This window comes from Adiantum capillus-veneris, chromosome 7 (genome assembly GCF_014529385.1).
Source record: "Adiantum capillus-veneris isolate H3 chromosome 7, ASM1452938v2, whole genome shotgun sequence".
In the NCBI taxonomy this organism is placed as follows: domain Eukaryota; kingdom Viridiplantae; phylum Streptophyta; class Polypodiopsida; order Polypodiales; family Pteridaceae; genus Adiantum; species Adiantum capillus-veneris.
Window position 1 is genome coordinate 50,174,811 of NC_140937.1, and position 23,718 is coordinate 50,198,528.

At 44.0% G+C, this 23,718-nt stretch overlaps 1 protein-coding gene across 2 annotated transcripts in view; it reads right to left on the reverse strand.

The window, feature by feature from the left end:
* Positions 1–12,159, reverse strand: part of LOC147453822 (structural maintenance of chromosomes flexible hinge domain-containing protein GMI1-like) — a 232,778-nt gene extending 220,619 nt beyond the window's left edge. The window contains exons 1-7 of one of the 2 annotated variants that reach the window (XM_086515908.1): positions 11,500–12,159; positions 10,920–10,952; positions 10,722–10,808; positions 10,305–10,360; positions 10,143–10,226; positions 9,908–9,980; positions 9,737–9,792 (exon numbers count right to left, since the gene is read on the reverse strand). In XM_086515908.1, coding sequence (XP_086372034.1) covers positions 9,737–9,792; positions 9,908–9,980; positions 10,143–10,226; positions 10,305–10,360; positions 10,722–10,808; positions 10,920–10,952; positions 11,500–11,907 — 797 coding nt within the window. In that variant the 5' untranslated portion in view covers positions 11,908–12,159. Of the gene's footprint in view, positions 1–9,736; positions 9,798–9,907; positions 9,981–10,142; positions 10,227–10,304; positions 10,361–10,721; positions 10,809–10,919; positions 10,953–11,499 lie in introns of those variants that run through there. The other variant, XM_086515909.1, reaches the window with a different exon arrangement.
* Positions 12,160–23,718: the final 11,559 nt, after the last annotated feature.

The following is a 23,718-nucleotide window of genomic DNA, read 5'->3' on the forward strand; positions in this document are numbered from 1 at the left end:
ATATACTTCTCAGGAGGTAATCTTATTGTAGGTAGATATAGCCAAAGCTTTTGATTCGGTTCACTGGGATTTCACAAATCATGTCTAAATTGGGTTTTGGTCCTAAATGGGTCAACGCTATCTATTGGCTGTATTCTGATGCCATCACTCAGCAATCATTGCGGATGGTCTTACTGGCACTTGGGGACTTTGGTCGATCTGTTAGCCAGGGCTGTCCGCTCAGTGCTTTATTTTATGCTCTACGGTCGACAAAACGGTGGATGTTGGTCTACTGCATGGATTGGAAATTGCTGGCAAACCTTCTTTCCTTGCTCAGGCGTATGCAGATGATTCGTTTTTTTTGCCTAAAAATGATCGGGAGGATCTTCAAACCTTGATGAAAATCTTATCGGATTTTGGATTGACAAACACCGGCATTCACATACGCTCATGAGACAGTGGATTATACAGATGCATGGACAGACTACCCCCCTCCCTGACTCTTACACAGTCCGAGATCACCAGGCTCATTCGCCAGGACATGACTCAGCTGGATACCAGGAGGGCTTGGATTCACCCGACACACGCGTTGGGCACGAAGATGGCTTTTTATAAGGAGCATCTTCTCCAGTTCACTGAGGATGGTTTTGTGGTGAGGCCCAGATACATGGACACTGTAACAGACTTGGACACTCCAAGTCAAAAATCAATCACGACAGCACCAAATAACCACTTCAAAACAATTCACAGATCACAATAGATTTGCACTGGCCCGGCGGAGTTCCGTGCCTAGAGATATTGGCCCCAAAGACTAGCGCCCCTTTCGGTATTTCTTTTTATATTAATCACATCAAAGTACAAGAGAGTGGCTAGGGTTTCACTCTCAGACTCTGCGTCCAGATGCTCTGAGAGGTGAGGCCCTCACCACTAATTTAAAGGTTACAAGGGATGCCCAAAAGCAGAGCCCCAAAAGCTTCAAATCAAAAGCAATTTCTCTCTCTCTCACAGAGAGTCAAAACTTGAAAGCAAAAGCATTCTCTCTCTCTTTCTCATATTGTAGAGAAAAAGCAAAATTTGCGTCGCTCATCATTTTCGAAAAAAAAAACTTTTTTTTTTTAAAAATAGCCTCCGCGATTTCCGGAAATTAGGGTTTTTGTTGTCTGCCACGTCATCACTTTGAGACATACCCCCCTCTTGAAAGCATTGTAATCGACCGCGATTACGCATGCAAAACCAACAAAAGCCATAAACCGTCTTAGCAGACACTGACTGTTAGTACCTACGTACTAGGAACACACATCTAGCACATGTACAAAATCGACAGTCACATCACACGACATCACCAGGCATCACAGGACATCACAGGACATTCAACATTCATTCGGATCTTAGACCATGATTTATCGGCAATGTAGCTAGCAATCACATCTAGGTCCAATCGGGACCTCATCGATGTCCGATTGACTAACCCCTATTGCAACCATGTCTATTCGAGATCAATCAACCTAAAATGCTGCAGTCATTTCGGCTATCAGTTCCTACACTCACAAGAAGTCAAGAACAAATCAGTATCATTATCAGGAATTCCATTTCATAAAGTCATCCAGCAGAATACTGTCAGCTCTCAGTATCCCTCAAGCTCAAAGAGACATCAGTGACTTTAGTATCAAAATCGAGGCATCTGTTGACAAGGGAGCGGAGTGACTCCCCTCTTCTGCATCCCACTGCACCAAATCTCCGACCAAGCTGAATTCTGGGTTCCGTTTGGAATAGACTATGCTAAACCAAAACATCGAGGTAAAGTTTCACAATCCGAGGAGTATCTGCTAGGTCCTCCTCCTCCATCCACTTCACATCAAATGCAGGAAAGTTCTTGAACTAAACCAAAAACCGCCTTCGTACTTTACCTTTCTTCGTATCGTTATGTGCCAAAATCTGTTCAGGAACAAGGATCTCCTCGTTTTCTTCCACTTCGGGTTGCTCATCAGGCACATCACCCTTAACAGGTTTCAAGAGACTCACATGCAATGCATTGTGAATCCTCTAAGTATCTGGCAGTTTCAATCGGAAGGAGACATATTTATCTTTTCAGTTATCTGGAAAGGTCCGTAGTGTTGCATACTAAGCTTTGGAAAAAGCCTCTCCTTTCCCTTTTTCTTTCGTAGGCGTGCCTTCTCAAAAGTAAGAGCACCCAATCATCCTCCTTCAATTTCAAGTCGCGACGATGGCGATCCGCTGCCTTTTTCTGTCGTTCTTGAGACTCCCGCAAAGTCTCGCGAACCTTGGCAAAAGCCGTATCCAAATCTCGCGAATATTCATTCGCTTCAAATAACTAATCTTTCGTGCTCAGGAAGGATGGAACCTTCGCAGCACTTTCAACAATCTCACATGGCGTCTTCCCCGTCGAAGAGTGTATCGTGTTATTGTAGGCAAATTCCACCAAAGGTAAGTTCTTTTCCCATTGAGTCTTCTGATCCGAGATACAAGACTTCAATAAATCTAAAATCACTGAATTGGCAATCTCAAATTGCCCGTCAGTCTACAAGTGGAACGATGACGAGAACTGCAACCGCGTGCCAATGTTCTCCCAAATTGCCTTCCAAAACAAACTCATAAATCTGGGGTCTCTGTCGGAGAGAATCGTCTCAGACGTGCCATGTAATCGGAAAATCATCGTGATCATTCTGTATTCTCGGGAGATAAAAAAAAAAGAAATCCATTTCAATATTTTCCCAAGGGCGGGTGGGTATGGGTAAAGGCTGTAACAATCCCTGTGCCTTATGCCTGTCAAACTTGACCTTCTGGCATACCAAGCAACTGCGCACAAACTCTTCCACATCCTTCTTGAGTCTCCGCCAAAAGAAATATCTCTCTACCCCTTTCATGGTGGTAGCAATGCCGCGGTGACCCGTAAAAGGTGGACAATGGCATTCAGTCATAACCTTATCCCTCAACGGCTGTGTAACGCACAACATAGTCTTTTTCATCAAGTAGCCTTCCCGAAGGGAGTATCCAGCTATTGTCTCCCCATCCCGTATCCGTGTGAAAATATCTGCAAAATCTGTATCTGTGGCATACTGATCGACCATATCCTCGAAGCTCCTATGATGTATCGCGGAAATAACCAGAACCAACGGTTTTCGAGACAAAGCATCTGCCACCACATTCTTTTGTCCCTGCACATGGACAATCTGGAAGTGGAACTGTGACAAGATGTTCGCCCACCGCATCTGCTTTTCCGAAAGCTGCTTCTGTGACAAGAAGTAGCGCAAACTCTGATGGTCTGTAAAGACAGTAAAATCCGCTCCGAGTAGGTAATGCCGCCACTGAGTAAGAGCATGGATAACCGCCAAAAGCTCTTTCTCATAGATCTGTGTTGTCATCTCCGGCCTAGAGAACAAACGGCTCTCGTAAGCTATGACATGGCCTTCTTGCATCAAGACCGTACCCAGACTACGACCACAAGCATCACAATATACTTCAAATGACTTCTGCAAGTCCGGCAAAGTCAAAATAGGTCCCGTAGTCAATTTCTCTTTCAATGTCCGAAAGGCAATCACCCTGTGGGTCCCCACGAAAAAGGTACTCCTTTCTGTGTCAAGGTATGCAAAGGGGAAGCAACCTCTGCAAACTTTCGTATGAACCACCTGTAGTACGAACACAGTCCCAAGAAGCTTCTAACTTCATGGACATTCCTCAAATCGGGCCAATCACAGATAGTCTCTATCTTGGCCGGGTCCATTTGCACTCCTGCTGCTGACACAACTGTGTCCCAAAAAGTGTATCTTTGGTAGGAAAAATTCACTTTTCTTTGCATTAATCACTAACTTGTGATCTCGTAATGCCTGAAAGACTTGAAGCAGATGATCTCTATGTTCTACCTCATTCTTGGAGAAAACAATGATGTCGTCAAAGAAAGTGCCAACAAATAGCCTGTATTCTCGAAAAATCCTGTCCATCATCCGGTTAAATGTCGCAGGAGCATTGGTTAAGCCAAAAGGCATCACCAAAACCTCAAATAACCCAAAAGTTGTCCGAAAAGCTATCTTGTAGACATCTCCTGGCGCTATCCTGATCTGATGATATCCACTCTTCAAGTCAATCCTGCTAAAGCACGAGGATCCCTGTAACGTGTCGAGTATATCATCGATCCTAGGAATCGAAAATCTGTTCTTGATGGTGATTTTGTTGAGAGCGCTATAATCGGTGCACATTCTCCAAGATCCGTCTTTCTTCAAAACCAACAACATTGGAGAGCAATACGGTGAAGTACTAGGCTGGACAAGACCCTTTTCCAAGAGGTCTTTCACTGGTTTCATAATCTTTTCATTCTGTACTCGGCTCACACGATAAGGTGGCCGATTCGGTGGCGTGCTTCCAGGTATCAGATCAATGGTTTGATCTTCAGGCCCTTTGAAAAGCAATCGGCATGAGTGTGGAGAAAAAAAATCTTGGCGTTCTTTTGATCAGGTCAAAACATATTCAACCTTTATCCATCGTTCAATTCTCTCCCAAAAGAATGAGTAAGAAACTGAAGTTCATCAAGTACAATCTCTAAGCCCTTCATTTATCAAAGTCGCTTTCTCGGCCCGGTAGTCAACCACGGCGTAGTTCTTGTGGTACCAAGGGATCCTGAGTAGAACGTCACTCGCGTGCCCTGAACACCCCTGTCATTGCAAACAAAGTTTTCCAATGCTCGGTGTAATGGCAACATCCCATCCGGGTGCCAGTCGAACTACCTCCGCCTGTGGCGTCAGTCTGTCGAGCGTAATTCCAAATCGAGCCGCCAATTCCAAGTGAAAAGAAGTTTGCCTTGGCTCCTTCAAAAGAGCTTCCTCATCCGTCACTTTGCCCCAAAAGCGGCAAAGTTTGTACTTTCATTCATTAGATTCAATGCAGGTCCCACACCATGTGGTACCAATTCTGCTTTTCTATCTGCCACATTCCTCAACTGCTCTCGAACTCTCAGGCATGTCGTCGTCTTTATCATTCCGTTCCTTCTGTGCCTTTTTAGGACACTTCGTGGAGATATGTCCATGTTCCCCGCATCCAAAGCACTTCTCCTCTCTTATGAAGCGAGCTCTCTCCTCAGGAGTAAGCTTGGGTCATGCATCCTTTTTCTCTGGGTTTCTCTTTTTCTTTCTACTTTCATTGCCAGAAGTCTGTTCAGCTCGTTGTGTCATGGCCTTATCTGTGGGGTAGGTCAAACTGCCAGAGTGAATGGCAAAGCCCCGCTTCGCATGACTCATAAACTCCTAAATAGAAGTTAACTTCTATTCCAAGCAGTGATCTCGGATCTCTGTAGGTAGACCCAAGGTAAACCGTTCAATCTGTTCTCTGAACGAGATGTTCTTGAATAAAGAGGCGGGTAGAAAAGAGCTCCAGAATCTTTCACAGTAAGTATTTACTGTATCGCTCTTGGTCATCCGAAGACGGTTCCAAGCAGCTCGTATATCTCGTTCATATTCTTGCGTCAACCAAGAAGAAATAAAAAGCTTTCAAATTTCAGCCATTTAACTGGCGCACTCTTGTTTAAAAGAAGCGTGGACCACCAAGTACGAGCATTCCCCTTAAGCTAAGAGGTAGCTCTCCGAATCTTGGATTGCTCTGAATAGCGTCCTCCCGCGAAAGGGATGTCAAACTGTTGTATAAAAGACAAAGCCTTCGAAGCATCTGAGTATCCTGAAAAAGTATCAAACTTGATCGAGTGGCCACCTTCCTTAAACGCTCGGACTTTCTTGCTTTTATCTTCGAGAAAGTCATACTGGTTGGCTTTGTAAAAATTCTTCTTGTTCGCATAAAAGTTTCCGTCATCGGAATCTGAGCTGTCTGTAGACCAGTCCGCAATAGAACTGTCAATCTCTGGGCGAGATGTAGCCTTCTTTGCCTTTTTCTTGCCCTTTCCAAAGCTTTGTTTCTTGCTTCGCTTTTTACCTTTTCTGTCTTCTTCGCTCGAATCCGAGGAGCTAGAAGAACTATCAGAAGAAGAAGAAGAAGAAGAACTGGGTACTCCTTCAAATCAAAGTTACTTGGAATGGGAACGAGGAACCGGAACAGGGGGCTCCGGAACGGTACCGGAACGTATAGGCGGGGACCGGAACGGGAACGCCGGAACGGTCCACCAAAAAACGTTGAAATTAGCCTCAAAACAACCTTTAAGTTAGGAAACAACTATAAGCCAAGCTTCTAACACCTACTTGGATAATTAGAATCATGTTCAAGCATGTTTTAAGTTTCAACATGTCGCTTGTGCGCGATGCGCGTTAGTGGTTGCGGATGTAAATTCAATTTACCGGGGTTGTAGACACCTCATAACATACTAAGTGCATCACAAATAACATTATCTAGGAAGTGCAAAGATTGAAGAGCTCAATAAAGTTGAATAGACAGAAAGACGGATTAAAAACTTAAAAGACTATGACTATATAGTATAAATTCAAGTGTGGCTTATAAGGCCAGCCAAGGTACTACAAACAGGTAAGCACTGAGAAAAGATAAGAGTCGAGGCTCAAGAGTAAAGACTAGCCACTATGGACTCAAGAGCTCAATACATAGATGCCAAAATGCCATAATGGAAACATGTCAAGGGCCAAGGCTCAAGGACCAGTGGCAGAAGAGCCAGCCTTCCAATCTGTAGTGGTGTCATGGAGATCATGGATGTCATCCCAATCCTCATCCCCAACAGGCTCGTCCGCATCATCCACTTCATGTAAAACCTCTGTAGATCCACCCTCCCCAAGTATCTCCGCCTCTGCCTCCATCTCCCACTGTAGAAAGGGATCTGATACTTTGGATGCCGACTTGCAAAGCATACGCAAGTTTGCACTCACAAATACAAGATCATTTGCTTTCTCCACTGCAAGTCGGTTTCTCTTCCTGGATGCAACGTGGCTATAAACACTCCACAATTGCTCCAAGCAAGAGGAGCTAACCGCTTGGCTGAGGATGCGGATAGCTAGTCTCTGAAGCTCTGGCCCATCTGAGCCATAGTCCTGCCACCACAAAACTGAGGAGATCTTGGTGCGATCAACTTGGGCATCGGCAAGCCCAAATGATCCTCGCATATCCCTGTACATAGCAAGTTGATCCTTGATTTTGCGGCGCTCTTCTCGATCAGGGTGAAACATGGTCAAGATCTCGTTCCATTGCTTGGTCACCTCCCCATCATGCTCCTGTCCTGCACCTTGAAACTCTGGATCCAGCACAAAAGCCGCACCATGGAAAGGGGAAGCATAGGCGTCCCATCTGCTCTGACAAAGCAAGCTAATCTCCTCAAACCTATCTGCATTTGGCTCAAGTGTTTGGAGGGCCTCCACCATGCGATCCATGCGATCCATGGTGTGAGAGAGTGGCTTCAAGCTTTAAGCTTGAGAGGGAGGGTGAGAGGGAGAGAGTGGCGCTTCAAGACTCAAGTAGCAATGCGGGAGAGTGAGGGCTATGAAATTGTGAGGGGTGTGCATTAGCTTTTATAGGAGAAAATAGTGAAGACCCCCCCCCCCCCCCCAAACACACACACACCGCTAGTGTGAACCATCCCATGCGTGGGCGCTCCAAAAACTGCCGCCTATTTCTGAAATTTAAAAACTGCCACCCAAATTTGAATTTTAAAAACTGCCGCCAGACGTTTCGTCCGGCCGTTCCGGACCGTTCCGTCCCGTTCCACCCGGCTGGAACGCCGTTCCGCTGTTACGTTCCGGAACCGGAACGTCCGCCCGTTCCCGTAGCCGTTTCTCCGGCCGGCCTTGCTCGGAACGCCGTTATGGAACGAAATGCCCCCGTTCTGCCCGTTCCGTGTTACTGTGCTTCAAATCGAACACGCTTCTTCTGTTTCTTTGCCTTGTCAAATGTCGACCGATGACCCAAATATCCTGGGAAGTCAGTGTCTTTCTTCTGCTTTTTGCCGTGCTTTTTGCCTTTCTTTTGCACGTCGAAAAGCTGAGCAATCCGTGCATCAACCACAGTCTCTAGTTCCTTCTCCGTATATTTCTTGGAGGCAGAAGGTTTCTTGAGAGCAGGTTTCGGGAGTGGTGTTGTGGTTCTTTGCCACTCCATCTGTACCTCTTCCAAAGAGGCATATATTTTGCCATCTTCGGGTCCTTGGCAAAATTGAGCATCATCTTTGTTGCATCGCCAATCGATTGACAACGCTCCATCTCTCTTTGCTCCGCCTGAGTAGGCCGAGGCGGGCCATACTCTCTGTCTGAATCTTTGTGATCCCAGCCGCATCTCCAGAGGGAGTCGACTGAGCATTGCCTGAAGTCATAGGTGCCGCGGAAAAAAAATTCGGGGATCGGATTTCCCGTAGAAGAGAAATCGGCCGTGCTCTGATACCACTGTAACAGACTTGGACACTCCAAGTCAAAAATCAATTGCGACAACACCAAATAACCACTTCAAAACAATTCACAGATCACAATAGATTTGCACTGGCCTGGCGGAGTTCCGTGCCTAGAGATATTGGCCCCAAAGACTGGCGCCCCTTTCGGTATTTCTTTTTATATTAATCACATCAAAGTACAAGAGAGTGGCTTGGGTTTCACTCACAGACTCTGCGTCCAGATGCTCTAAGAAGTGAGGCCCTCACCACTAATTTAAAGGTTACAAGGGATGCCCAAAAGCAGAGCCCCAAAAGCTTCAAATCAAAAGCAATTTCTCTCTCTCTCTCACAGAGAGTCAAAACTTAAAAGCAAAAGCATTCTCTCTCTCTTTCTCATATTGTAGAGAAAAAACAAAATTTGCGTCGCTCATCATTTTCAAAAAAAAATTATTAATAATAATAATAGCCTCCGCGATTTCTGGAAATTAGGGTTTCTGGCAAAAATTAGGGTTTCTGTTGTCCGCCACGTCATCACTTTGTGACAGACACCCACTTATCTCATGGGATACGGTGTGCTATTGGCCAGATACGCACATCTTCACACCAACTTCGGGTGGAGACTGACAGACACATCGGAGTGTCAGCAAAGGTCAGGACATGTTCCCTATGTCAAACGGAGGCTGAGACAGAGTTGCACTATGTATGCCATTGCCCAGTTTACTATGATATATGAGGTCGCTTCCATTGCTTGTTCATAGAGGGTTTTGGACCGCTTTCTAGAGTCATGGGGTATGAGGACTAGAGATGTTTGGGATTGTTCTTGCTGGAGCTACGGAGACACATAGAGCTTGTTGAGAGGAGAGGCTAGCCAGTCTCAGAGACGGATCACAGCCTTCTTCTGTAGAGCGGATATTGTGCAGCCAGAGGTGCAGCGACCACAACAGAGCTCATACTCTCCTCACACCAGAGGCACACTGATCGACCGAGCGAGTGAGCTTGGGAGATCCAGGCGCCCACGGCTGAGGACTACACAGCATCGGCGGAGACTACATCAACGGATTCGGGTCACCCTTGCCCGATATGCACGACGCCCGATCAAACTACTGACTATGGAGGAGATTGATGAGATTGGCCAGCGATCGATGATGGACTTCCTGTGATCTTGATGAGAATTGTATATCATGCTCACTCTTGTATTTGCCCTTGTATCACTTCTATCAAATATTGTATGAGCCCTCCCCCCCCCCACTTTTTTTCAGCACCCGACTTTTTATCTTTTGTACCCAAACATTGTACTAGATTCCACCATGTTGTAACTTTGTGGTCTCATAGGTCATTTTGGCCTTTTGATGACGTTAATATAGCATTTCATTTTCTCTCTCTCTCTCTCTCTCTCTCTCTCTCTCTCTCTCTCTCTCTCTCTCTCTCTCTCTCTCTCACCCGCCCAAGTGCATTGCAGCAGTAAGACCACCAAATCCATACATGCCAAAGTAGGGCTGCAGAAATCACAAAAAGATCACAAAGATGAGATTAAGTTCAACTAACAATAATATATAAAGCAAAAGTGAAGCATTTGCATCCACAACAACAAATCCATGGGTCATACCATACCTGCAAAAAAGGAGGCTTCCCTCCAATGGCAGAGACTCTTAGACTCCTATGCTTGGAAGAGCCCATAGTTCCCCTAACATCATCAGATATTAACATCTGATACCAAATCAAGATGACAGAAAACAAAAAGTTCGAGCCAAAAGGCGTAAAACGTAGTCACAGTTTAGTGTTTTGAATGCCTAGCTTGCAGAGTTCTAAAAGCACAATTCTAAACTTCCAGATTTGACAAACTCACCACTTAGCAATTGAATTTTCACTGGTGCTATCCATTCCTGGACCGCTGTCAAAAATTGTGATCTTGTCTTTCTGGAGCGTTACACTGCAAAAGTAAAACCCCTACAAATTTAAGTAGTCAGATTAAAAGCTTTACTTTAGCACCATGGGACCAAAAAATAACCTTATAGAGCGTCTTTCACTGTGTGAGTTTGCCCAAACTGCTTGAAGAGAATTGTCCTGAAAATGGTGCAAGGATATTAAGAAACAAAATCTCAATAAAGCCCAATACATTTATCTTATGTACTGTGAAACACCATGCAAAATGCAAGTTCCCTCGAAAGACCAAAAATTATTATTAAAAAAAAATTATGTTTCCCATTGTGATTTATTGTACTGCCTCTACCATCACTCAATCAAATTCTTAAACCCTTGAATTGCTTTCATGTTTTAAGATGTATAGTCTGAGTGTAATTTTCAAGGGACGGTCCGACAGCACCTTGCGGAAGCACAAAGATCTCTGTGGAACTGTAATTTCAGATGTGGTACAAAAACACAGGCCACAACAATCTGAAAAGAGGAAACAAGAGAGAAGCTTCACCAGAAGGTCAGCTAATGCAGTCTCCACGGTATACTCTTGAGGCAAAGAAACAAGAAGCTCTGGGTCGGGAGTCACGTTCCACATGTCCTAAAGAAAGAAACGTACAACATTCTCCTTTCAGTAAGATCAACAACATCAGCCAACAAGTGAGCACAGAAAACAATTTCAAACTCTTCAGTTAAGAGTTGAAAGGCAAACCTGCAAAGAGTGAACACTGTGTGGATGTCCGTCCTGTGGATGTAAAAAAGACAATCAAATGATATTCATATGCAATAGCTTGAGAAGAATTGTCAGGAATGTTCGGCACTTCAAACATCAGAATTCTTCCATATTTGTTCAGGGCTAGCATAATCATTGGGCACTTAAAAATAGATGCCAGTTTCCAACAGCACAGCAAGGTGAAACCTGATGCCGGAGCTCACACATCTTCAAGAGGCACCTACATTTTCACTTACGTGCAAACCTTGCTGCTCTCTCTCTCTCTCTCTCTCTCTCTCTCTCTCTCTCTCTCTCTCTCTCTCTCTCTCTCTCTCTCTCTCTCTCTCTCATGGCTAGGATAATCATTGGGCACTTAAAAATAGATGCCAGTTTCCAACAGCACAGCAAGCCTCAAGGTGAAACCTGATGCCGGAGCTCACACGTCTTCAAGAGGCACTTTCACTTACGCGCAAACCTTGCTGCTGCTGCTGCTCTCTCTCTCTCTCTCTCTCTCTCTCTCTCTCTCTCTCTCTCTCTCTCTCTCTCTCTCTCTCTCTCTCTCCCCCTCCTGTTCTCGTACCTGAAGAAATAGAATTCTGCCAGATTCTTCACAGTCAAAGATGCGGCCGTCTTCAATTCGATTCCCAGCTCCATCTTCAAGGTATACATGATTACCCCATTGAACAGAGCAAGCCCGCTTGGAAGCTAAACGTCTGACTTTGAGAAGAAGCTCGTCTACACCGAGGTCATCATCGACCTTCTCATGCAGGATGACATGGCTACCGTCCGGGAGAAGAACGTTGAGTTCGAAAGGAGCTTGGGGATAGCGGCTTTTGGCTCGAATGGGGGTTTCTGGGGCAGGAAGAGCAAGAAGATCTCTTTGAGGTGCTGCAGGGGAGCGCTTTGGGGCTGGCAGGGCTAGCAGTTCCTCGCTAGGTGGCTTCTTTCGTTTGTTCCTGGATGCATTTCCGTAAGAACAACTGGCCATGGAAGAAGCAAGCAAAAGGGCAGCGCAGAAGAAGCAAAATGCAGGGCAAGCTAAACGACAGACCAGACGTGGGTGGTAACAAGTCAGGAGCGGAAATGAGCAGCGGCTGCCTGGCCATGCAACTCCACTCTCCAGAAATTAACTTAGCAATCAAAGCCACGTGCTTTGATTATGTCCGAAGCCGCACCTCTGACACAATCCTGTAATTGGGTTTGACATTCCTAGCTAAGCCTTGGCCCTTTACCAATATGAGCATTGAGCCTTGCCCGATGCCCTTGGCGCATCTTTCTTTTCTTTCCTTTTTGGCTTTTTGACGGATAGTCTTTTTGTTCGCGAATATGGTAGTGTGCTTTGTTAGTTGCAAGGACACCGAACTCCTATTAAGCACATTGGGAGTGAATTCAAGTAGAAGTGTTGTGTGTTTTTGTGAGTAAATGTAGTACATATGCTTGTTCCTTCGCCTTGTAGGTTATGGGCATTCCCGTCAAAGAGAACACTCCAAGAGATCACATTCCAAGAAGGGAGCTTATGTGGGACAGTTGCATGTCGCAAACCAACACTCCACTTGAGGGTCAATCACAACACAAGCATTAAAGGTGCATACATGGGTCATTTCATTTGTAAGGGTGACCTCATGTTGCATTTGTTTGAAACAGTCAGGAGTTGTTGGTCTTGTCCATTCTGGGGATATCGTGCAATCAAAGTCCTCTAAGAGAGAAGGGAGCTTCTCTCTGACATATTGTGCCTAACATTAAGGATACACACATGGATCGTTTCACTTGGAAGGGTGCCAACATGCTACATTTGTTTGAAACAGTCAGGAGTTGTTGGTCCTGCCCATTTTGGGCACAAGTCAGTGAAGAGGAACATCACAATAAGAGAGAGAGAACTAGTATCATGATAGGGGTGGTCAACTCGACTAATGCAACTAGGGTCACAAATGTCGGCTTTCTTTTATGAACTAGAGAAGCACCACCTACGTTATGTTGCAAAGTGCTAGTCTTCACCCTTGATAAGACAGTTGTTGCACAAGACCTTCTAGACAACACTAGGACATGTTCACAATAGCACGTGCACACGCACACATAGAGAGAGAGAGAGAGAGAGAGAGAGATCACCTATAGTGTTTGTAGTGAAAGATTGCTTGGAAAGTAGTATGTTTGCTGATAGGAAAGAAATGTTTGATTAGTAAAAAACCTCTTCAACCTTCTTCATTCAAAAATCCTATACTGATATAGTCAAAACTCCTTTTCATATCCATGGAGGAGGGCTTAGTAGAGTGAACGTTAAAGCAGTGCATATGGGTGCACACATCTTGCGGGTTGGTGCCTAGATTGCAAGTTAGTCACTGCGGGTTTGTACCCAAGTTGTTGGACAATTTAGGTGTATGGGCAACTAAAGAAACCGGGAACAATAAAATCTCGCCAAGAGGAGTGAACTCTTGGGGTTTGGATATTTTAATGAAGAAGAGTTGTATGTTGTTTTTCTTCTAGGAAAGATTGTTTTGGTTCCGCTTTGATAATGTTTGAAGGCCTATTTTAACAAACTTGTGCTGGGAACTTTAAAAATGAATTTTGTGTATGAACAATCATGTGGTAGTAATTAGAAAATAAACAAAAAGTGTGAGTGTGAGGTGGAAAGTGGGTCAGGTTGTCAGTCGAGGATGGGTGGTCTTGATTAGTCAAGAAACTCTCTACTCCCTCTGTTAGGAGAAGCGAAATTAGAGACTCATTATACCAAGAGTCGAGAAGTCCCAAATATACGTGCCCTTGAAAGCTAGGGGGAAAAAGGTATTTGGGTTTTCTCTCTTTTGGAAGGTGGGAATTAGGGACATAAAAAGAAAACTTGCAATTAGTTCATGCTTTCCCTGTGAGACAGGTTAAGAACCCTCTTTAATGGTTCGGACTCAAGTTACTTGGTGACGAGAAGCCGTCCATTGGAAATCAATTCCTTCTTGACTATGTTTTCTCGAGCGATTAGGGCATAGCGTCCTGTCAGGTACCCTCTAGTTGGCCAAAGGTTATGGTAACAGGGTGGGGACCTCACATGATAAACCTTGGTCCTCTAGACTTCTCTTAGAACCACGAGACTGCATGAATCTATCAAACTCCTGATACCATTGGCTTGATCCTTGCCTCAAGTTGTAAAGAGCCTTCTTCAGCTTATATACCAAGTGCTCCCTACCTTTAATTGCAAACCCCTCAGTTTGTTTCATATATACATCATTGTGGAAATCTCTAAGTAGGAAAGCCATCTTCACATAATTTGGACCAATTCTAGATCCTCGGTAGCTACGAGTCCACACACGATATACAAGGTAGTCATCTTGACCCCATGTGAAACAATCTCAGCGAAATCAATCCTTTCTATTGTGAAAATCCCTTAGCAACTAATATAGCCTTGTAGTTAAGCATAGCATCTTGAGATGTACTTGTTAGCTAACAAGGATCTATTGAATATTGAAAGAAAAAACAAAAATTTATTCGAGATAGTTCACAAAAAAACAGCATTTACTCATGAAATCGGTAAACGCATTGTAAAATCGATAGTTTAAGGTCCAAGTTGCCATTTAGGAGAGTCTATGAATCAAGAGATTTTTATTAGCATGAAAAGGTGGAAAAAGAAAGAGGAGGAACCCAATTTTATAAAGATCCATTGTGGTAGACTTTACATAAAATGCTCTTGTACTCACTATCTTGATCACCCACCATTGTGATGGGTAACCATATCCAAGCTAAACAATCCTGCACAATTTTAGCTCTTGATGGGATCCATTGTGGTAGACTTGACACAAAACGCTCTTGTACTCACTATCTTGATCACCCATGCGTGTGATACACACACCCCATCCCTGTAGCCTCGTCCAACGAAAGAACTGCCATTTCATCAGTCCTACAGAGAACGAATTTTTTTATTAAAAAAATCAAACTTAACACACTATTGTGTACAAGGGTGGGTGTCCCCCCCCCTCCCAACTCCCCGACCCCGTTCTCACACACCCCGACTCTCTCACCCCGGGAGAGAGCTTGATTGAAGGTGCTGAAAGAATGAGAGCAAGCTGAGAGTGATCGAGTGAGAGAGAGAGAGAGAGAGAGAGAGAGAGAGAGAGAGAGAGAGAGAGGATAGGCTCTCGGCTCGCACCCGACATCGGCCCGATTTTCTCAGCGTTCTCCTCAACATCGGAGACTCCCGTTCGGTAACGAGAGGCAGCCTCAACATCAATTTTTGACACTGCTTTGGCGGCTTGGCTTTAGCATTCTTCTCGATGTTTTGCATTGGCTCGACGTCGGCTTTGAGCATTGGTGACTAGACATTCTGACATCGGTTTCAACACCGATTTTGGTGATTTTTCTCGATGTTTCAGCGATTTTCTTCTACTACTCGGCCATTACGACTTCGACGGTTTCTCTCCGGTTTTTCCCTTCGACGGTACATACCGATACATACGGCTCCGACAACCCATTCCGAAGAAGGTTTTTTCCTCGAGCGCACTTAGCTCTTGGCAGGTGTTTCCGGTAAACGTGTTTACTAATCGATGAGGTAGTGTGTGATGATTTCACAGTGGTTTTTCTCACAGGTTGCACAGTCTTTGCAGTTAAGCTTATGTGGCACATGTAGTGCTCATGTACGATTGTGTGGAGCATTTAAGAGAGCTTTTGGCACGGTCTTGTGCAAATTCATGCTATGTATACATTATGCAGATACAATTTAAGCTAGCCATAGCTCGTATGTAGGAGGTTCGCAGGTTTATAGGTGTTTTTGGATAGGTTTACGTCCATAGAGCCTCTCGTTTAGGAGTGAGCTGTTTTGCTAGGCTTTTGGCAGCCTATGTAGACCATTTTGTGGATCTGTTTACTGAGACACTGAGTGTCTTTCTTTATGCGATTTGGTGAGATTTTTTGAGTTTTTGCTTAGTTTTTAGGAAAAACTCTATCGAATTTTTCCCAGATTCTCGCCATGGTTTATGCATATTTGCAGTTTACTCTCTGATGGTTTAGTGGTCGAGTTTACTCCTACTCTGGTAGCTATCAGCAGTTTTTGGCTTGCGGTTTGCGTTGAGTTTTGACTCATTTTGCAAAGAAAATTCTATTCGTTTTTCCCCGTCTTCTTGCCATAAAAGTTTGCAGCATTATGGCATCTTGTACAGTGGTTGATATATTCCCACTTTGACAATGATCGAGTGTTTACTCTCACTTTGATAGGTTTTGTCAGCTTGGGCACAACTTGGTGTTCTTGTACTCACTCCCGTAGGAGTGAGGATTAGCATATGCTTGTGTGGCTACAGATAGACAGTCACACATTTCACTGATTTTTGCAGAAATTGCAAGCAGTTTCTCTTGTGGGATGCGTTTTGAGCTAGTTTCCTCTCTACTCGCGTATATGGTTATGCGTTTTATGCTTGGTTGAGCAGTTTGTCCCAATTTATGCTTGTAGATAGCAGATTGTGGAGTTTTTTAATGCATATATGAGCATCGGTCTTTGTGCGATTGGTCATGGTTTTCATGATTGCGTAGTGGCCAAGTGATCTCCCACTTTGTTGCCATTTTGACATTCACGTATGGCAGCAGACATGTGTGACGGTGAGAGATTGTGGTCTCGTTCTTGCCGATGCGTACGATGTTGGCATTGTGGTCACATAGTGCACATTAGGGATCGTTCTTTCAGGTGTATGAGACAACAACAGAGATGTATGTGAGATGTTATATATGCTATGGCATGTGCGTTATGTTCCTCAATTGAGATAGAGCTTGATCTCAGTGAGGTAGTTAGTAGACTTTGGTTGTCAGATACTTCTTAGAGAGCAGTCTTTCTAGATGCATTGCGGTTCATTAGTGATTGGCAGAGGAGCCCGCAGCGGCCTGGTATATCCTATGCATGTGTCTAAGGTTTGAGACAACGTAGTCTCGTTTTTATTATTGGCATGCTTTGAGCGAGAGACGCGATGCGTCTCCTTCACGGGTGAGCTCCACAATGCTCACGAGACAAAGCATTTAGCTATGAATGATGTTCTAGGAGACTCTATAGAGATAGAGGTAGAGTGGCACTGCTCTATAGTGAGACACAGCATGTGTTGTCAGACTTTCTACAGATAGAGGTAGAGCAAGTCTGCTCCCTAGAGATACAGACAGAGCTGACATATATGGAGTTTTTTATATGCTCATGTTAGAGGCTGATGAGTTGGTGCCAAGACACTTTGTTTTGCCTATGGGTGACAGGGACGTAGTTTTCCCACTGTCGATATTGACACATCCATACGCGATGGGTAGTCCAGATGATGCACTGATTGTAGATAGCACAGGGGAGGCAAGTACAACCAAGTTTGCATCGATTTTGTCAGCATTCGGGTGTCTCATGTTCAACTTGTTAGTGTCGAGGCCCGATCTAACAGCTGTAGTGGGAGCATTTACATCAGGGTTTGTCAGTCATGCGATGGCTAACACTAGCATGATGCACAGTGGAGTTTTGCAGACCATACATAGTAGTCTACGGGATTTACATGCAGGCTCTAGCGTGGGTATGCACACTCGCCTACCACCAGAGCCGAAAAGACTACGTGTAGATCAAGAGAGTGAATCAGTGGGCATAGGTTGAGAGTCTCTCACTTAGTTTGTTGTACATACTAGTAGTTTAGCTAGTAGGGCTCACTTATCAGTGCATCGCCTTTAGATGGGAGATTGTTGGGGTAAAGGCGTTGCGCCTTTGCCCGGGGCCAGACGTTCGGTGTTCGGTCGCCCGTCCACCGTGTGTACATGCCCTTATTCATTATATACATATGAATAAGGAGCACCTGTCTCACTAGTTCTTGAGGTTGCTCCACCCACACTGGTCTTGTACTTCTCCCCTTCCCCATATGCACTGCATCACACACACATGTACGCATCTGCGCACACTCGCACTCACATTTTAGTGAGAAGCTAAACAACTTACATCCTTGGAACTTCAGCATGACCAATTTCTTGTTGGGCAAATGTTACTGGGAATACATTAAAGGTGAGCAGAAGATGCACTCGCATTGTGGAAGGAGAATCATACTTCTCACAAATGAAGCCCTATAAAGGTTGAAAGCAAGGAGTACAAAAGGTCATGTACGACTCATGTGTCAGTGTACGAGATACAATGATTGGTCTTATGCACGAATTTTGTAAAGTTTATAGCATCTCAAGTAAATAGTCCAATATCCCAATATTTATTTTGGCTTTTATTTATTTTACTTATTTGCCAAATCTTGGGTAAGGCAATTTGCTAAGGTGAGTATAGAAGCACACCTTACCCCCATTGTATAATCATCAATTCATTGCCAAGGTTGGTTTGTTCAAAATTCTCTCTCTCTCTCTCTCTCTCTCTCTCTCTCTCTCTCTCTCTCTCTCTCTCTCTCTCTCTCTCTCTCTCTCTCTCTCTAGTGCAACCGCTTTTGACTTAGTACGTACGTCCATCTCAATTGCTTTGTTATGTCAGTGTTATCATTATTAGATAGAGAAAGAAATCCATTGACATATACGATAAAAATTTAATCCATTAATGTAGCATTCATTGTATAATCGATATTACATCACGGGAACATAAATCCAGCATTGTTTTTTACCCTTTGAAGCGGAGGGTAGTTCTATAAGAATAAAAGCTGTGCTTTTTTTTTTTGCCACAGGAATGCGCGGGCCATGTACTAGTTTGACAAACTGAAGAAGATTTCAATTGTTCACATGAATATGGCACCCACATCTTGGGCTTTGATTTTTTTCAACAGAACCTCTCCACATCCTAGGGGTAAAAGTTGAAGGGGCCATGAGAACTTACTATTTTAAACTAGCAAGGTTAACTAGTTCTACATTCAGGCTCTTTATTGCTAAGGCATCTCCCTCTCTCTCTCTCTCTCTCTCTCTCTCTCTCTCTCTCTCTCTCTCTCTCTCTCTCTCTCTCTCTCTCTCTCTCTCTCTCTAGTTGGTGGAGATCTCAATTGCGGAGCAGAGCTGCAGGTTCTACCTTGTGTCTCTGCGCACTCTCGAGCTCGTGCCCACATGCAAGGTCGTGGAGAGTATGGTCTCTCTCTCTCTCTCTCTCTCTCTCTCTCTCTCTCTCTCTCTCTCTCTCATCACTTGTGCAAGATAGAACTAGATGAGGGTGCAACTTCCTATCTCTCTTGCGTTCTCACAATCGCCCTCTTGTCCTCTATCTTTGGTGAGGCGTGTCATGTTCGTCCTCCACTTGTGTGTGCGGCTCTTTCATCTCAATGGTTGGGACATCAGTGCTATGACAACAATAGCTTCATAAAAATCTTTAGAAATCGCCACGCTAGTGACCACTTCTTCTAATTTTATCGTGTACAAAATAAAATTCTTCAAAAGTCTTCTAGACAATTAGGCAATATCCACGTGAAAAAGTAAGTGCAATCAATGCAAGAAATATTAAAATTTAAAATGTCCGCTTAACTCTCTTCTCCTCATTCAAATTTCTTCCTAACTCTCTAAGCTTCTTCTAGAAAGCCAACAAATTGACAATAAAGCCCTTCATCTTTTTTGGCCTGCCCCAAAGGGGGAAGGCCCTAGTGATGGTTTCCCTTTATGCTAATGAACAAGAGAAGATTATTTTTAAAATAATATAACATTTTTTTTTCTTTTTGTGATTGGTGCATGGAGTTAGTGGCCACTTCGCTTAATGATGGGTTCCTTCTCTTTCTCTCTCTCCCTCTCTCATGATGAGTTGTTGTTCTCCCTTGCCCTCGTGCACGCCATAGCTCCAGCCTCCCACCATATGAGCCAGCAACCACATGGCCTTGAACTGCTAGAGGGGGAGTACTTCAACCCCACCTCCTCGTCCCTCCCTTGATGCTCGTGCCATCTGTTGCTTGCTCCCACCTGTCCTCTGTTCCACACACCTTTGCTCGTGTTTGCACATACTTCGACATGGATTCTCAACTAGTGGTCTCGACCCCCCAACTTGCCCTCTCTTGATGAGCACTTGGCCTTTGACAGGGGAGTGGGGACTGAGAGGTGAACATGTGGAAGATGGAATAGGGAGGCGAAAGAGGCACCCACAATCGAGAGAGAGAGCTCCACCCAACGACCCAAGGCGTCTCTTACTCATAAAGAAAAGAGGGAGTCGTCATCTTGTTGAAAATGGATACTCTATATTCTATGTATATATAAAGCATGGAGCTACTCTTCTCGAAGTCACTTGGCATGGAGCTACTCTTCTCAGAGTCACTTGTTTGCAGATGAGCAACATCTCGATCGAGAAATATATGTGCCCCTTGGATCACAAGGCTTCAAGGTGTCCCGCCTCGGGCTTGTTGCATGGGCCTCTCTGCTTTCTATGGAATGCCTGTGCAAGAGGAGGTGGGCATCGACCTCATCAAGCACGCTATCAATAGTGGAGCCTCCTTCCTTGACATTGATGACATCTATGGCCCCTTCACCAATGAGGTTCTTGTCGGCAAGGCTATAAAACACTTTTCTCAGAAACGTATACAACCAGCTACAAAGGTTGGCAACATCATGGAGAATGGTGTTTATTCAGTCAAGGGCAGTGCAGAGTATGTGAGGCAGGCTTCCGAACCCAACCCGAAAAGGCTTGATGTGGAGTATATGGACCTCTACTACCAACACCGTGTTGTTCTTTTTGTGTGAGTATTGCTTTACCTCTTTGTGGGGTTTTCTTAGTTCAATGCATCGGTGGTGCTACAAGGTTTTGTAAGCATGAGGTATCTCTCTCTCTCTCTCTCTCTCTCTCTCTCTCACACACACACACACACACACAGACACACATGCTCTTTCCCTTGGATTAGTGCAATCCCTACAGCCTTAGCTTGAGGTGTCATGTACTTAAACCATAAAAGCTCTTTTCGGCTAGGTTTTAGGCACAAATTGTCCCTCTTCTACTGCATGTTTTGTAGTTTCTTCAGTCACCAACTGATTGCAGAAACATGCTCGTTTTTGAAGCTTGTTTGCGCATCTAGTTGTTCTTGTTCTTCACTACATAGGACGTTGACTATTTGTCTTTATTGTCTTAGACATGGCTGATGTTAGAAGCAAAGTCTGCCCTAAAAGAAGCTTTATCAAGATGAGGTAGGTTTGCCGGAATAGAAAGGTTCAAATATCCTTGTGTAAGCAGCTGCAGAAATCCTCAAAGATAATGTGCAGCTGATAGTTGTGGGAAGTTTACAAATCAGCATCTTGCAAATAGTTGAATGGAATACTTTATTTTCACATAACATATTATGCACATCTAGCATTGTGAATGTTTGTTGGCTCATGTATCAGGGCACCGGCAAAAAGAAATTAGAAAAACAACTTGAAGACTTGGAAGTGAAATTTCCAACCAAAGCTTGCGGTATTGTTAAGTTCAACCCACATTTAGCACATTTGATCGCAGTTGCAACTAATTACATGCTGGTCCCCAGCAGATTTGAGCCATGTGGGTTAATCCAACTTCAAGCCATGCTTAATGACACAGTATGGTCTATGTGTGCTGGTTTTGTCTCTACTAATCTTTACACTAGTGCCTGTCTAACTAAATGGATCCAATGGTGCAGTTTTCCTTTTGTGTATCTTTTGTCGTTTCTATCTCCGGTAAACATAATACCAGTGCTTGCATGTATGAACAAAGGGTCAGGGCATTTGCTGACTAGTCCAAAAGATTGGTTTCTTGTTTCAAGTTAGTAGAACATTCTGTTTTGTTGGCGATTTGACATATTGCATTAGATTCGAGTCGCTGTTTCAACTGGTGATTTTTCGGATACTGTGAGAGGGAGCGACTGTATCCCGACAAACTAGCCCTTCAGCGTGAAAGTGAGCAGGGCTATTCCTCTAATCATCTTTTTTGTACAATAATGTGATGAGTTCATGATGTGCTTATGATGGATACTGCAGTGTGAGGTGGTGGATCCAATTGATGTGCCAGCATTTGTCGCTACTGTACAGCATGCTCTGCAAGTCTATGGGACTCCAACCTATGATAAGATGGTAAAATATTGCATGGCACAAGATCTATCCTGGAAGGTACGAAGTCTAATTGTGTAGAACATTGAAATATCAAGGCTTTAGTTTGATTGTGTAGAACTACATTTTTTATCTAAAATTTGTTTTGTATTTTTTTTTAGGGACCGCAAAGCAATGGGAGGAAGTGTTGTTAGGCTAACATGTGGAGGGAAGCAAGCCTGATTTTGATGGCGATGAGGTAGCACCTCTGGCAAAGGAGAATGTAGCTACTCCATGATAAACACTGCTGCTGTGTGAAGGACTCCATGCTTTGAAAGACATGTACAATGATATGAGATGCACTGAAGTCCACTCAATATGTTGTTGAAGCTAAAGACAATATGGATAAGTGAGGCTACTGAAGAGAACTTCGTTGGAGGTCTCATGGGGGCTGTTGCATTTGCTGCTCGCATAAATTTTGGCTTTCGAGATCTTCTTAAGATATGACAAATGATGTGTATGTCATACTGGGTCTTCACAATCATATATGTATGTTTTTTTGTCCTTGGTCATTTCTCTGAGTTCTTTGGTGTTGTAAAACAACATGTGTGCATCTGTCCCTTAAAGAAGATCGGGGGAAGGGTATTATTGTTTAAGCATCGGTCGGATTAAAATGACTTGCTGTGGCAAGCAAGGGGGTTCATTCATGTCTAGTTTCTTCAGGAATCTGCATATACATAGATGACAAAGATTTGGTTATTTGATGGCACATCTATTACATGGTACAGATTCTTAGAAAATATTAAGCAACTCCTATTGTTCCAAGCCCCCCTTTTCACATCAGGCCTCTTGGCTTTATTTGATAGCTCTATATACCACTTTACACCCACCTCTTAAGATTGCCTTTTGTTGGACTGCCTTTGGCAAAAGGCAAACTAAGGCGAGCGTATTTGGGCACTCGATAATTGGATGGAATTTTGTATATTTGTGTGGGTTTTTTTTTTGCATGCCCCTAAGGATGAGGCCTTAGTGATGTCTCATCTCCCCTTTTTGCTAATGAAAAATGATAGTTTTGTTTTTAAAATTCACAATTTTTTGATTGGACCTGGATAAGTTAGTGGACACTCATTGATGGGATACATACTACGCAATGAGCACCCACCAACTTATTACCTACTAAGGCACCTTTTGGATAAAATGTATTAATTTTTCAACTTTGATTCCACAAAAATTATGTCAATGCAAGAAAGAGAATTGCAATAGCCTATTTTCGCGCTGGTGTCCAGCAGTGATCTTCGCTTCTGTGCCTCTGTTGACCCTCTCCCGTCATGCTCTATCTGCAGCCATCTCTGTCTATGCCATCAGAAGGAGGATAAGCATCAACCCCCCTCCCTCTTGCGTCTTGCACCCTACGTCTGGATGCATTGCAGCTCCGTTAGCTTCATGATCTAGCACTATTGTAGCTCGTGTCCGTTGTCTTGCACAGCTCATCAATTGGACGAAATCTCTCTCTCTCTCTCTCTCTCTCTCTCCCCACATCAGGGTATTATTTCCCCCTCTCTAGCTACTATTTTGTGCAAGTTTAGCTTACCATTCTCTGTGCCCCTATAGGCTGAGATCTTTGAATCCCCATTCTGCTCCACCTTTTGCATTGCTTTGATCGAGTTAGTGGGCAAATGAGCATGCTGAAAATTGCTTCATAGCATAGCAATTTGCTTCTTGGTGGAGGGCAGCTTCATCAGCTAGCGTTTTTTTTGGTGCTGCAACATCGACTTGATTTGGTTGACAGGTGCGCGATCCTCGGATCTGTGCTCACTTTATTGAGGAGAATCGCGGCATATGTTTAATATATTGATGGATCTTTTGCTATGTAGCAGTAGTCTAACTTATTAGTGTACAC